General features: G+C 39.3%; 1 protein-coding gene across 1 annotated transcript in view; it reads left to right on the top strand.

The window, feature by feature from the left end:
- Positions 1 to 15,460, top strand: part of BCAS3 (BCAS3 microtubule associated cell migration factor) — a 703,975-nt gene that overhangs the window by 345,142 nt on the left and 343,373 nt on the right. Inside the window, exons 18-20 of the mRNA XM_058445347.1 lie at positions 1,712 to 1,836; positions 4,907 to 5,072; positions 8,415 to 8,515. Of these exons, the coding sequence (XP_058301330.1) occupies positions 1,712 to 1,836; positions 4,907 to 5,072; positions 8,415 to 8,515 (392 nt within the window). The remainder of the gene's footprint in view (positions 1 to 1,711; positions 1,837 to 4,906; positions 5,073 to 8,414; positions 8,516 to 15,460) is intronic.

The following is a 15,460-nucleotide window of genomic DNA, read 5'->3' on the forward strand; positions in this document are numbered from 1 at the left end:
GCCATCCTTAGAGGAAGATGTTTAAACAAGCCTCAGGAAATCAGATGTCTGAGAGACTATTTAAAATGTCATAGGAACTGGAAAACAGATTACCAAAGCGAAGTCTGAATTTTTTGGAGATTAGGTTGGGGCTGAGGGCCATATAGAAGAGTTACTATTTGCTGAGTACTGTGATATGGGAAAGTACTGCCCTGGGAACTTTACCTGCTTTGTCTAATGTAGTGGTTCTCAGAGTTGAGCATGCATCAGAATCATCTGAAGGGTTTGTTTCAAAACACGGATTGCTGGGCTCCATTCCCAGAGTTTCTGATTTAGTAGGTCTGGGATGGGGCCTATGAGTATTTGCTTGCACTCCTAAGAAGTCCCCAGGTGTTACTATGAGCTGGGGACAGTGCTTTGAGACAATATAATCATTAAAATAATCCTCTGAAGTAGGCATTACTATTTCTGTTTTACATATTAGTAGTCTGAGCTCTGAGAGGTTAAATAACTTAACCAAAAGTCACACAGCTCAGAGGTGCCAGCACTGGGATTCAACTACATGTTTCTTCCTGACTCCAAAACTATCTCTTTCCATCCCACCATACTTTAGTAAAGGATGAAAACAAAAATTGAGCAAAATAAGGTAGAACTAATGTTTGACATTGGAGGCTGACTAGCAGAGGGGAACATCAGAGCTCTAGTTTTTATTGTTTCCTACCTGGGCTGTGATCTTGACCAGTGCACAATGAGGCTACTGGTTTACGAATTAGAGAAAATAATTTATCAAAGGTGGTTGGCAAAATTGCTTTGGGAAGCCCTTGATAAACCAAAAGAGAACAGAAATACGGGATTGAAAAGATGTGAGGTCGATATTAGAAGCTGAGCATGAAAACTTATTTGTGGGAAACAGAGGAGATCTTCTTCTTTTGAATAGCAGTGACAGGAAGTAATGGCAGTTACTAAATGTGTCCTCAGACATATGAGCAACAGAAAAGATTTAGGTTTGAGAGGCTATTGATATGTAACTCCATCTTGGTCTTTTTCACTGAACAAAAATAGACACATCATTTTCACAAATCCAAGAAGAAAAAGAGACAACAGGAAGATCGGTGAATGTAATTGCATTATATGATTAGCTGTTCTTCCCTTGCACCGTCTAACTCTCCATAGCATTGTGGCCGAGAGAGCATTTTCAAGGCTTCATTCTATATTACCTCATTTTCATCCATGCTGTGTAAATTCATTTGTACTGTTAATCCCACATCTTATAGATTGGTGCAAAAGTAATTGCGGTTTTTGCCATTAAAGGCAGTGGCAAAAAACCACAATTACTTTTGCATCAGCCTAATATATATAGAAATGAAGTGATAAACCATTTTATTATTGTGAGATGTTCATGCTGGTACTATTGCTTCACTTTGAAATTTCTAGGGAAATGTTACTCATCTGAAAAGAAGTGACTTGGATGTTGCCAGCACATACTTCAAAAAGGGGTGGATTTTTATTGGTCTTATAAATGTTGCTCTCTTTACAAAACTCTGGAACTTTGAAATAATTCTACCTTTACTCCAGAACATAGTCTCACATCACCATTTATTACTTAAGGCAAAATGCATGTTCATATTGGAGGATTTGAATAGGGGTGGAATTTAAAGGAAAAACTGTCATTACCTAAAGGAGTGTCATTTCATCATGATAATTGTTTTTTACCGTTATTTTATTTTTTAAGCAAAGTTAAACCTCCTCCACAAATTTCACCCAGCAAATCGATGGGCGGAGAATTTTGTGTGGCTGCTATCTTCGGAACATCCAGGTCATGGTTTGCAAATAATGCAGGTCTGAAAAGAGAAAAAGGTATGTATTTTGACTGAAAAATGAATGCTCTATTTGTAATTTTTGCTTCTTAAGGAAAATTGTTAGCAGTTCCCCTAGAATAATCTTGTACCCAGTAGTCTGGAAACCAATTTTTTAAATGTAATTAGCATGTCACTTCTCAACTACTCAAGCCTAGTCAAGAAGAAATAATATCCTCTCAGTATGAACGTTAATGAATTGCCCACTGAGTGATTTTGTTTTGTTTTGTTGGTGACAATCTACAGGTGATCTCAGTGCTGTCAATTCTATACCCATTTTATACCTTTTACATTTTTACAAGCTAGTTTCACCCCTGGTCTGTGAAGTACAGAGAGGAAAAGTGTCATTGTCCCTGTTTTAGAAATGAAGAACTTGAGACCAGCAAGTTTAAATATCTTAGCTAAAAGCACTGGTTAGTTAGGCAATGGAATCAAGAGTTTGAAACCAGATTTTCTAATGCTAAAAATCTTCACATAAAAAAAATCAACTCTGCGATGTTTTAAAAACGCAATTAAGGCCAGTCGCAGTGGCTTACTCCTGTAATCCCAGCACTTTAGGAGGCAGAGGCGGGCAGATCACGAGGTCGGGAGATCGAGACCATCCTGGCCAACATGGTGAAACCCCATCTACTAAAAATACAAAAATTAGCTGGGCGTCGTGGTGCACGTTTGTAATCTCAGCTACTTGGGAGGCTGAGGCAGGAGAATCGCTTGAACTCGGGAGGCGGAGGTTGCAGTGAGCCAAGATCACACCACTGCACTCCAGCCAGGCGACAGAGCAAGACTCCGTCTCAAAAAAAAAAAAAAAAAGAGGAAACAGCCTGCCACCGAGAAATAAGGCTCAGCTTTTGTGGTTACCATTGCTCCTTTGAGTTAATATACAGTAGTCTCTCCTTATCTGTGGAGGATACATCCAGGACCTGCAGTGGATGGCTGAAACCTCGATGGTACGGAGCCCTATATGGTACAACGCATTTCAGTCTAATAACTGAGACAAGTACAGTGGGACTAATGGGCTGGTAGCGTATACAGCGTGGATATGCTGGACAAAGGATGATTCATGTCCCAGGCAGGACAGATGGGACAACTAGAGATTTTACCACGCTATTCAGTCTGCCATTTGAAGCTTATGAATTGTTTATTTCTGGAATTTTCCATTTAATATTTTTGGACCGCAGTTGACCATGGGTAACTGAGCTCGCACCTAAGGAGGGACTACTGTAGTTATTATCTTTCTAATCCCTGCTTTGATCACCAGGGTCAATACCTAAAATGTTTATAGGATTAATGTTTTATAGCATGTGAATCCTTATTGCTTCTGTTTAGAATGCCTACATTCATAAACCAAGTATATAATTTTGAATGTTATAATTTTCCCCTTAATATTTTAGTATTATTAAAGTAGGTCACAAACTGGGTTGTTACTGGGGCACTTCTCTGGTGAGTTCCGCAGGCTGTATTGTTCTTGGCAAAATGGCTCTCCTTTATGCTAACACTGGCAGTCAGACATGAGCCCTTTCTCTTGTTATCGCCTTTCAGTGACCCTTTCCTTGGTAATGGGATCTCAGGCGCAGCAGGTTCCTTACCTAAGTGGGAGAGGACACTGTTAAGTATGCAAGCCTTCCATTTCCTTATCCTATCTTTATTTTTTTTGTTACCTCCTTAGGTTTAATGATGCTATCGAAAGGACTTTTTGTTACTAGTTAAAACCCTCTGAGAAGCTCGATTTCAAATGCTTCTCCCTTCTGTTCTAATTACCTTTTTAACTTGCTACTCCTTTATGTCCCGCTGGCTGTTCATTAGCTATTTTCTCAAATCAGCTGTAATTGATTCGCCTGACACAGAGATAAGATGACCCACCCAGCATTCATGAGTGATTTTATATGCTCCTAGGTTTACTGTAAAACCCGAGAGAGAGGACTAAACCTGTTTTGCTAGTGAGTACATGTGTATTCCTTATGAAGTCAGTTGATTAGATCCATATTCAGCACCTAACTTCTCAAAGTATGGCTGATCTTCATTTACCACGGTGCCAGTGATCCCATGGAGAGAAAGAAGAGGATCTGGGGTGTATGTGTGTTGAATAGACTTTATTTTCGAAAGGAGCTTTAGGTTCACAGCCAAATGAGCAGAAGGTCCAGAGATTTTTCCATATATACCTTCTGTCTCCACACATGCAAAGCCTCTTATTATCAGTATCCCCCGCCAGAGTGGTATGTGTGTTTGGACTGATGAACCTACATTGACACATCAAATGTTTTTTGTTTGTTTTGATCCACAAATTTAAGTTCTAAATTTAAGTCTTGTGAGAAAAAAAAATAGATGAGACGTTAAGCTGATTTAGGCATACAACTAACCTTTCATGCGAGTCATTTGGTACATGCAGGGTAACTAAATCCTAGTCCATATATTATTCGTTTTCAGTTAGTCCATTTCCTGATATCATTCATTTTTTCATAATGTGGGACAAATTACATTGTAGACAAGTACAAAAGTCTATAAAGTATTTTACTATATTAGGATTTGGGGCATAGTAGTATCATTCTTGAAATAAGTTGCTTAAGATTGAAAATACTCTGATATCATAGACATTTTCATATTCATTAGCATGTACTTATACGAGGCAACCTTTAGGCAAGGAACAAGCACCATATGAAAAAATTCCTGTTGTCTGAGCATAGTGGCTCACGCCTGTAATCCCAGCACTTTGAGAGGCTGAGGTGCACAGATCACCTAAGATCAGGAGTTCGAGACCAGCCTGACCAATACGGCGAAACTCCGTCTCTACTAAAAATACAAAAATTAGCCAGGCGTGGTGATGGGAGCCTGTAATCCCAGCTACTCAGGAGGCTGAGGCAGGAGAACCGCCTGAACCAGGGAGGCGGCAGCCTGGGCAACAAGAGCAAAACTCCATCTCAAAAAAAAAAGGAAAAAAGAAAAAAAAAATCCTGTCTTTCCATTTTCTCTGAGCAGCCTCAGGAGCAGACTGATAAGATCATTAACTTGTAAAAATTATTCTGTGCTTCTTTTATGCCATCATGTCACATCAGGTTCTGTTTCTCTGTTTGTAGATCAGTCCAAACAAGTTGTAGTTGAGTCCCTGTACATTATCAGTTGCTATGGCACCTTAGTGGAGCACATGATGGAGCCACGACCCCTCAGCACTGCCCCCAAGATTAGTGATGACACGCCACTGGAAATGATGACATCGCCTCGAGCCAGCTGGACTCTGGTTAGGTAGTACCTCCTTTCTTTTTTTCTTTTTAACAGCTTCATTAAGGTATAGAAGATTAAAAGTGTATAATTTGATAAGTTTTGACATGCATACAGCTACGAAATCATCACCACAATTAACATGGGAAACATATTCATCACTCCCAAATGTTTCTTTGTGACCCTTTGTAATCTCTCCTTCTTTCACCCCTCTTTGTCTCTACAGATCAGTTTACAGTTTCTAGAATTTTTTTTTTTTTTTTTTTTTGAGATGGAGTCTCGCTCTGTCACCCAGGCTGGAGTGCAGTGGCGCAATCTCAGCTCAAGTGATTCTCCTGCCTCAGCCTCCTGAGTAGCTGGGACTACAGGCACATGCCACCACACCCAGCTAATTTTTTTGTATTTTTAATAGAGACGGGGTTTCACCATGTTGGCCAGGATGGTCTCAATCTCCTGACCTTGTGATCTGCCCGCCTCAGCCTCCCAAAGTGCTGGAATTACAGGCATGAGCAACCACGCTGGCCCAGTTTCTAAAATTTTATATAAATGGAATCATACAGTATGTAATTTTTTAAATCTCACTTTCACCTAGCAAAACAAATAATGCTTCATTACTTTTTTTTTTTTTTTTTTTTTTTGGAAACAGAGTCTCGCTTTGTTGCCCAGGCTGGAGGGCAGTGGCACGATCTCAGCTCACTGCAGCCTCCACCTTCCGTGTTCAAGCGATTCTCCTGCCTCAGCCTCCTGAGTAGCTGGGACCACAGGCGCCTGCCATCCCATCTGGCTAATTTTTAGTAGAGATAGGGTTTCACCATGTTGGCGAGGTTGGTCTCATACTCTTGACCTCGGGTGATCCACTTGCCTTGGCCTCCCAAAGTGCTGGGATTATAGGCATGAGCACCTGGCCTTTCACTACTTTTTCATTTGACATAATTTACATACAATAAAATTAACCCATTAAAAGTGACTTTTCACGAAGTTGTGCACTTATCGCTGCAATCAGTTCTCATCACCCTAAAAAGAAGCCTCATACTCATTAGCAGTCACTCCTTATTTTTCTCCAACCCTTCAGACCTAGGCAGCAGCCAGTTTACTTTCTTTCTCTATGGATTTTGCTACTCTGATCATTTCATGTAAGTGGAATCATACAATATGGGACCTTTTGTGTCTGGCTTCTTTCACTTAGCATATTTTCAAGATCTATCCATGTTGTAGCATGTGTCAGAACTTCACTCCTTTTTATGGCTACATAATACTCCATTATATGGTTATACTGCATTTTGTTTATCCATTCATTCGTTGATGGATATTTCTACTTTTTAAGCTGTTATTAAATAATGTTGCTGTGAACATTCATGTACAGATTTTTTTTTTGAGACAGAATCTCACTCTTTTGCCCAGGCTGGAGTGCAGTGGCGCTATCTCGGCTCACTGCAAGCTCCGCCTCCCGGGTTCATGCCATTTTCCTGCCTCAGCCTCCTGAGTAGCTGGGACTACAGGCACCCGCCACCGTGCCAGGCTAATTTTTTGTATTTTTTTAGTAGAGACAGGGTTTCACTGTGTTAGCCAGGATGGTCTGGATCTCCTGACCTCGTGATCCGCCCGCCTCGGCCTCCCAAAGTGCTGGGATTACGGCGTAAGCCACCACGCCCGGCTTTTTTTTTTTTTTTTTTTTTGAGACGGAGTCTTGCTCTGTCACCCAGGCTGGAGTGCAGTGGCGCAATCTCGGGTCACTGCAAGCTCCGCCTCCTGGGTTCATGCCATTCTCCTGCCTCAGCCTCCCGAGTAGCTGGGACTACAGGCGCCCGCCACCACGCCCGGCTAATTTTTTTGTTGTTGTTGTATTTTTAGTAGAGATGGGGTTTCACCATGTTAGCCAGGATGGTCTTGATCCCTTGACCTCGTGATCTGCCCACCTCGACCTCCCAAAGTGCTGGGATTACAGGCGTGAGCCACCACGCCCGGCCCACAGATTTTTGTGTGAACATATTTTTTTTTTTTTTTTTTTTTTTGAGACAGAGTCTCTCTGTGTCGCCCAGGCTGGAGTGCAGTGGTGTGATCTTGGCTCACTGTAAGCTCCACCTCCCAGGTTCACGCCATTCTCCTGCTTCAGCCTCCCGAGTAGCTGGGACTACAGCCACCCGCCACCATGCCAGCTAATTTTTTGTATTTTTACTAGAGACGGGGTTTCACTGTGTTAGTCAGGATGGTCTCGATCTCCTGACCTCGTGATCCACCCGCCTCGGCCTCCAAAAGTGCTGGGATTACAGGTGTGAGCCACCACGCCTGGCCCATGAAATATTTTTTTAATTGTCTTCTGTATGTACCTTGGAGAATACCTCTGTTTGAACTTATTTCCCCCTTGCACTTCTGTGTTAAATTTTCTTGGACTTATGCTTCCTCTATTTGCAATCTCATGCTCACTGAAAATAGAGAGTAACATTGCGATAGCCATTAAGGGCAATAGAAACTAATGTAGATATATTCGAAGGTTTCTCTGAAAGTAATTCTCCAAGATAGCGTGGTTAAGCCTTGTAGGAATGTTTATTAAGGATCAGAGTCCATCTCAAACATGCATAATGATTAGAATCTTTATAAGCTATAACCAAAAGGAAAAAAAAAAACCTGGAATAAAACCTCTTTAATATAGTTCATTGTCCAGGAGAGAAAAAATTGCTCCTGACATGTATGGAAGGAAACAGATAAAAATGGATATGAAAACGATCCCTGTCCTTTTGACAGTTTAAAATATTCTTGTATTGATTTTTGGAGGCTCCAGCATTCTTTACTACTACTTTACTATGCTGGATTGATCTGATCAGTATCTGATTTATCAAACTTATTTAGGAGTGGGCAGATCTAATTAAAATTACTACACTATCGTTGTTGAAATAGTAACTTATTTTAGAGCTCAGATGCTAATTTGATCTATAATAGGTCATCCATTTACACAGCTGTGTTTTATTAACCATTTTTACCTACTTCATTTTATTTTAAAATATACACATATTTTAAGAATAGAGAGATCAGAAATTACTTAAATTAGAACCAGTTAGTTGTAACATTTGAATTTTACACCTGTTTAATCTTCTGAATGTCTTGCCTATTCTGCTGGAGGGTCTTCTGCTGTTAAGCTTATATTGACTGCATGTTATTTGTATGAAAGACTGCCACCTTTTTATTTTTTCTAAGCAGATGGCCTTGTGTTTCAGGTTTCAGCACATTCATTTTAATGATTACAAGTTCATTTTAATGATCACAAAAATAGTGTGAGTTTAAGTCACTGTTCATCAGTGATGACAGTCATGGTGATTTACATCCCATCTATTAAGCTTAAATATTAATATTCTTCTCCTATTTCCTTAGAACCCCTCAATGGAATGAATTGCAGCCACCATTTAATGCAAACCACCCTCTGCTCCTCGCTGCAGATGCAGTACAGTATTATCAGTTCCTGCTTGCTGGCCGTAAGTAGTTCAGATTTTTTTTTTTTCCTTTCGTATGGTCTATTCAGATTTCATCTTAAAATGCTAGCTTTGAAAGCAAACATTACCACTGGCCATAGGCCATAGGCCTTAAAGAATCAGTCTGAGGCAAATAAGATATTTAATACGAATATAAACTGTAAGCCTTAGTATACATTATGTCTCTGACTGCTTATATTCTTTACCTATGAAATATATTCCTGTAATAAAAGTTAAGTTGATAGGGAATATCTGGAGGGCTCAAAAATTCAAACAAACATAAAAACAACTACCTGAAAATACTAGGATATAATAAAAAAGTTTCATAAAGCTTGGAATCTGTTTCTAATGTGGAAAAAAAAAAACCCAAAAACTTAGCACAGTTAAAAGTACAACTATGAAAACTATGCCAGTAGGCTTTTCTTTTGGTAGAATTTTACTTGCAATAATGAGGTAAAGATTTCAACTATATTTGTATATTTGTTTATTTGTTTGTTTACTTATATGTTTAAGCATGAGCATTTGTAGAGACTGAACCTAGTTCATTGACCTAGATACAGCCTTTTTATATGGGAGGCATTTAAAGGCAATTTAGTATTTATTATCCAGTTTGTGTTTATAGAATTAAAAATTATTTACAATTATAATTCAGTTTTGTAGATATAGACAGAATCCTTAATTTAATTTGATGGCTCTGAGTAGTGCATGTTTTAAAGAAAATTCTTAAAAATCAACATTGACATGTTTTTAATTAAACTTTGTTGTATTTAACACATTGTCTTGCCCGGTATATTAGAAAGCATGAATTAAAATAGTTGTCGAATGATTTTATTTTATCTTTATAATGTGTTATATATTATACTGGAAACAGAAATATTTTATAGAGTTTGCTGTCAAGTTATGAAACTCCATACCTGTAATCAATAGTTGGCAGTCTTGCTCTCTCATATTATTGTTGAACTCTCTGCTTTTTCTAGGGCATTTTTATTGAGTGCCTACTATGTGTGAGGCAGTTCTGATTTAAAGGAGATTAGTATATTGCTTCTCTCCTCAATGAATTTCCTGATTCAGGAGACAGACATTTAATAAAAAAGTAAAATAAAGTGGGGTAGGTGTATCAGTGGAGGGTTATAAATTGAACTGTGAGAGCAGTGACGTGTGTTGCCTACAGCATCACAGACGGGTGATATGTAAGTGGTTTTCAGATTGATTCAAGAAGCAGTGCATATAGAAGTTGTTAGTTTCTAGATTTTTTAAGCATATATTTAACTATCATATGAACTGGAAAAATACATGACATGAATATGATATGAAATAAGAATCATGAGTACATTTTCCATTACCTCTCAAGGAGCAAAACTAACTAATTGTTGAATTAAGCATAGTTGACTCTTTCAGAGTTAATATTGTGTTTTGTGGTGTTATTTTGATACCTATTAAGTCTATTTAATAGACATACAAGTCTGAAATATTTACAAAACATATAGGGGAAAAGATATAGCTATATCTATCTGTTAATTGTTTTTTGTTCCAGTGATTGACCTTATTGACATTACACTCTGCTTGATTTTAGCTGCCCTAAACACCTTTGTCTAATGCTCAGAACAACAAAAATCCCTGGGTGCCTAATTTAAGAACCACTACTGTTGGCAGTAGTAAGCCATTACATGTTTTCAAGCATAGGAATGACACCATCAAAATTGTATTTTAGAAAGATCATTCTGGGCTGGGTGCGGTGGCTCACATCTGTAATCCCAGCACTTTGAGAGGCTGAAGCAGGAGGATCGCTTGAGGTCAGGAGTTCGAGACCAGCCTGGCCATCGTGGTGAAACCCCATCTCTACTAAAAATACAAAAAAATTAGTCGGGCGTGGTGGTGCATGCCTGTAATCCCAGCTACCTGGGAGGCTGAGGCAGGAGAATGACTTGAACCTGGGAGACGAAGGTTGCAGTGAGCCAAGATCGTGCCATTGCACTCCAGCCTGGGCGACAGAGCAAGACTCCATCTCACCAAAAAAAAAAAAAAAAAAAAAGAAAGAAAGATCACTCTGGCAGCACTGCGTCAGGAAATTCAGAGGAAGGGAGTGGAGGCTAGGTGATCCTAGAGCAAGATGAGACCTTAAATTAATGCTGTATTACAGAGAAGACAGGACAGACCTGTGAGATGTTTAAGAGTTGGCATAGAAAGGAATTAGAGGCTGGGCACAGTGGCTCACGCCTGTAATCCTAGCACTTTGGGAGGCCGAGGCAGGCAGATCGTCTGAGCTCAGGAGGTTGAGACCAGCCTCTGCAACATGGTGAAACCCCGTCTCTACTAAAATACACACAAAAAATCACCCAGGTGTGGTGGCGTGCACCTGTAGTCCCATCTACTCAAGAGGCTGAGGCATGAGAATTGCTTGAACCTGGGAGGTGAAGGTTGGAGTGAGCCGAGATGGTGTCACTTTACTCCAGCCTGGGCGACAAAGTGAAACTCCGTCTCAAAGAAGACAGAGACAATTTGAAACTAAGTAGTTACTAATGATTCTGTGGTTTCTAATATGGAATACAGCAGGTCCTTGAATGATGTTATTTTGTTTAACATCAATTCTTTATAAGGCTGATGAGAAAAAATAATCGCTCCCTGCCTGGAGCCATTGCCCGTGTGGAGTTTTCACGTTCTCCCCATGTCTGCGTGGGTTTTCAATGGGTATACAGGTTTTGTCCCTGATACCACAGGTATGCATGTTAGGTTAATTGGCATGGCTACATTGTGTCCCAGGCTGAGTAAATATGGGCCTGTGTGTGCAAGAGTGCCCTGCAATCGAATGGTGTCCTGTCTAGGGTTGGATCCTGCCTTGTACCCTGAGCTGCCAGGATATAGGCTTTGTCCGCCCACAACTCTGAATGAGTGAATACAAATTATTGTAAAATAAAAATTCTTAAAATATATGGTAAATCACACAAATGTACAACAATAAATGATGCTATTTGAAAGTGCTCAGCAAGACCGGCATTTTGGTTATTATCTGTGTTTTAACTTCGTGGTTGTAGGAGGTGCTCATTAAAATTTTCACTTTGCAAACATTTATTCCTTGATTTAACTCACCAGCACTTCAAGCTCCACTACTCAGTGATTCACTAGAAAATGAGTGAGTTTTATTACCTGTTTTCATTAATCTTTCTGAAATGTATATATAGCTCACATTTATTTTGATGTTTAGTATTAAAGCATTTGGGGTCTTTATTCAGAAGTTTACTGATGTTTTTGACCAGAAAAAAAATATGCCTTAAGAGGCGGGGGCGCAGTGGCTCACACCTGTAATCCCAGAACTTTGGGAGGCCGAGGCTGGCGGATCACGAGTTCAGGAGATCGAGACCATCCTGGCTAACATGGTGAAACCCCGTCTCTACTAAAAATACAAAAAATTAGCCGGGCGTGGTGGCGGGCGCCTGTAGTCCCAGCGACTTGGGAGGCTGAGGTAGGAGAATGGCATGAGCCCAGGAGGTGGAGCTCACAGTGAGCTGAGATTGCGCCACTGCACTCCAGCCTGGGTGACAGAGCAAGACTCCATCTCAAAAAAAAAAAAAAAAAATATATATATATATATATATATGCGCCATGAGAACTTAACTCTTGTTTATATCAATTAGTCAATGGTAAAATTTGTTTTTTATTACTTCATTTCACTTAAAGTCACAGTTTCCATGAACTTATCAATGATGTTAAATGAGGACTTACTGTATAATGCATTTCATTTTAGACCTTTTGAGTTCCAGGTGGACTAATATTGGGATAAAGGTGAAAAGACCTGGGTTCTAGTTCTAAATCCAGCAATAACTTGATAAATGTAGATGTCAATTATTATACTTGCTCTTATAGAGGTGTCATGATGATCAATGAAGTGATGCTAAAGTCTTTTTTTTTTTTTTGAGATGGAGTCTTGCTCTGTTGCCAGGCTGGAGTGCAGTGGCACGATCTCAGCTCACTGCAACCTCTGCCCCCTGGGTTCAAGCAATTCCCCTGCCTCAGCCTCCCAAGTGGCTGCGATTACAGGCACGTGCTACCACGCCTGGCTAATTTTTTGTATTTTAGTAGAGATGGGGTTTCACCATGTTGGTCAAGACGGTCTCGATCTCCTGACCTTGTGATCCACCCCGTCTCTGCCTCCCAAAGTGCTGGGATTATAGGCACGAGCCACTGTGCCCAGCATAAAGTCCTTTTTAAAACTGTAAAATAGTTTATACATTTAAGCATTATTATTATAAGCTTTTGTTTCTTATCTCAGAAGAATATATTTTCAAATGATAGACCTTTGGGACTTTTGGTACAATTTATAAAACCTTTTTTGTATTCAGCATTTACAGTGGAATACCTGGCCTGGGCATGGTGGCTCATGCCTGTAATCCTGGTACTTTGGGAGGCCAAGGTGGGAGGATTGTTTGAGGCCAGAAGTTAAAGACCATCCTGGGCAACATAGAGAGACCCTGTCTCTACAAAAACATTTTAAAAATTAGCTGAACATGGTGATATGCACTTGTAGTCCCAGTTGCTCAGCAGGCTGAGATAGGAGGATCACTTGAGCCCAGGAATTTGAGGTTACAGTGGTCTGTGATTACACCACAGCACTCTAGCCTGGGTGACGGAGCAAGATTCTGTCTCTTAAGAAAAAAAACACGGCCAGGCGCAGTGGCTCATGCCTGTAATCCCAGCACTTTGGAAGGCCGAGGCGGGGGGATCGCTTGAAGCCAGGAGTTTGATACCACCCTGGCCAACATGACGAAACCCCATCTCTACTAAAAATACAAAATTTAGCCAGATGTGGTGGCGCACACCTGTAATTCCAGCTACTCGGAAGGCTGAGGCAGGAGAATCACTTGAATTCAGGAGTTGGAGGTTGCAGTGAGCCAAGATTGCACTACTGAACTACTGCACTCCTGCCTGGGCAACAGAGTGAGTGAGAGTTCATCTCTCTATATAAATTATATTTTTATATATATATATAAATTATATATTTTATATATATATAAATTATATATTTTTTATATAATACTGGTGCCAGTTTCAAGAGAATGCCCACCCATCTGTTGCACCCTTTCTGCAAGTTAGAGCCATTAAGCGGACTTTATTACTCTTGCTTTCCCCCAGATTTCCCTTACTGAAGCCATTTGGAAGGATATTATACCTTTTATAACACAAGTATACCATACCTGGTGCCAGAAAGTTTTTTGTTTTCCTTAACTATATTGGAAATTACCTCTGATTTCCCAACTTGAAGACTTTAATAAATATTATTCTCAAAGAATTTTCAAATATAGTCATTCATTGGTGTCATGGGAAATTGGTTCCAGAACCTCCCTTAGATACCAAAATCCACAGATGTTCAAGTCCCTGATGCTGGTACTATTATTTGCATGTGACCCATGCACATCCCCCTGTATGCTTCAAGTCATCTTTAGATTACTTATAATACCTAATACAATGTAAGTACTATATAAATAGTTGTTACACTGTATTGTTTGGGAATCATGACAAGAAAAAAGTCTAGACATGTTCAGTACAGACGCAACCATCCTTTTTTTTCACAGAATATTTTCAGCCTGAGGTTGGTTGAACCCATAGATGCGGAACCAGGGATATGGAAAGCTGATTGTATAACTTTTTAGTAAACTCTAATACAAACTTCACAAATGTTGCAAGCATTTTTTTTTTGTATTTGGATCTGTGGATCAAGTGAAGCAGACTTGTGCAAACTCCGGAAATTATTATAATAGTAGACGAAGAATGATGTAAATGGAAATTGGAAAGAGACTTTGTCTCAGTGAGAAGAGAGTAGGAGAGCAGGATGTTTAGCAAGGAATCTCCACTCCCCTTCCAGCCCAGTAATCATAATAAATACACTGCTAGTTAATAAACAAGTTCTGTATATGTGGCAAAAAGGGTGGCTTGTGGTGGAAGGAAAAGGGAACCAGCCCCAAACACTAAACACTTCTTATGTAACCTTAATATAAAGTAAGTAAAAACGCCAGATCCTGTATTCTTCAATTATAGTAACATTTCCTACCTATATTAATTGAATGGAATGACCAAAATTAATGAATTTTTATTTTTATTGAAGAATTTTGCTGTATCACAAATTGATACCCCAAACTGAGGAATTTTGGTGTATTGTAAATTAGATCATACTAGGATGCTCCATACAGAGGTCACTGTAGAGGCACAGATGACTTCTCTGTTATTAGGTGGAACCGTATGAAATTGGTATTTTTAATAAGTTTTTTAAAAGTCTGATATTTCAGCAGTTTCACAGATTAATTTATATATGCCAACTAAATATATAGATGGTAATCTAATTTTTCTGTTTAACTCAGTAAAAGTAAAAGTCAAGAATTTATAATCCAAAAGATGTTTTGCCTTGGTCAAAGAAATTTTGTGAATAGTTTATAAGAAGATGACAGCAGAGGTCATTAGTGATTTCTGTGTTAGCACTGTATTTACTCTCTTTAAAATAAAAATTACATACTATATTGCCTTCCAACACAGGCATTATATTTCAGTGTATTCCTTTGCCAAAAACGCAGATAAACCATAGAACATATCAGTAAATACCAACCAGCTTTGAATATGATCCCGAAATAGACAATAACTTTTTCTTCAATCTGCTGTAGAGCTTCCAATTTGTAAATTAAAAACAGAGCTTACTGAGTTGCCTTAGGAAAGCCTTATTTAAGGGAAAAATAATGTTTCCTCCTTTCTTTCAGGTAATTTGGCAGCAACCGTGTTTTTAAGTTGCTGACATTAACTAGCTTTGTGGCAGAGTGCTTTTCAGAGTTTGGACTTCTTTCTGAATCAGTCTGTGAGTGTGTGAAAAGTTCCTCTGTAAACTTACTGAGTTTTATTTGTAATAGAAATATACATTCATTCAACAGAAATATAGCTTTGATACACAATAGAAAGGTGACTGGGGTC

Source organism: Hylobates moloch, unplaced genomic scaffold (assembly GCF_009828535.3).
Source record: "Hylobates moloch isolate HMO894 unplaced genomic scaffold, HMol_V3 SCAFFOLD_10, whole genome shotgun sequence".
Taxonomy (NCBI): Eukaryota; Metazoa; Chordata; class Mammalia; order Primates; family Hylobatidae; genus Hylobates; species Hylobates moloch.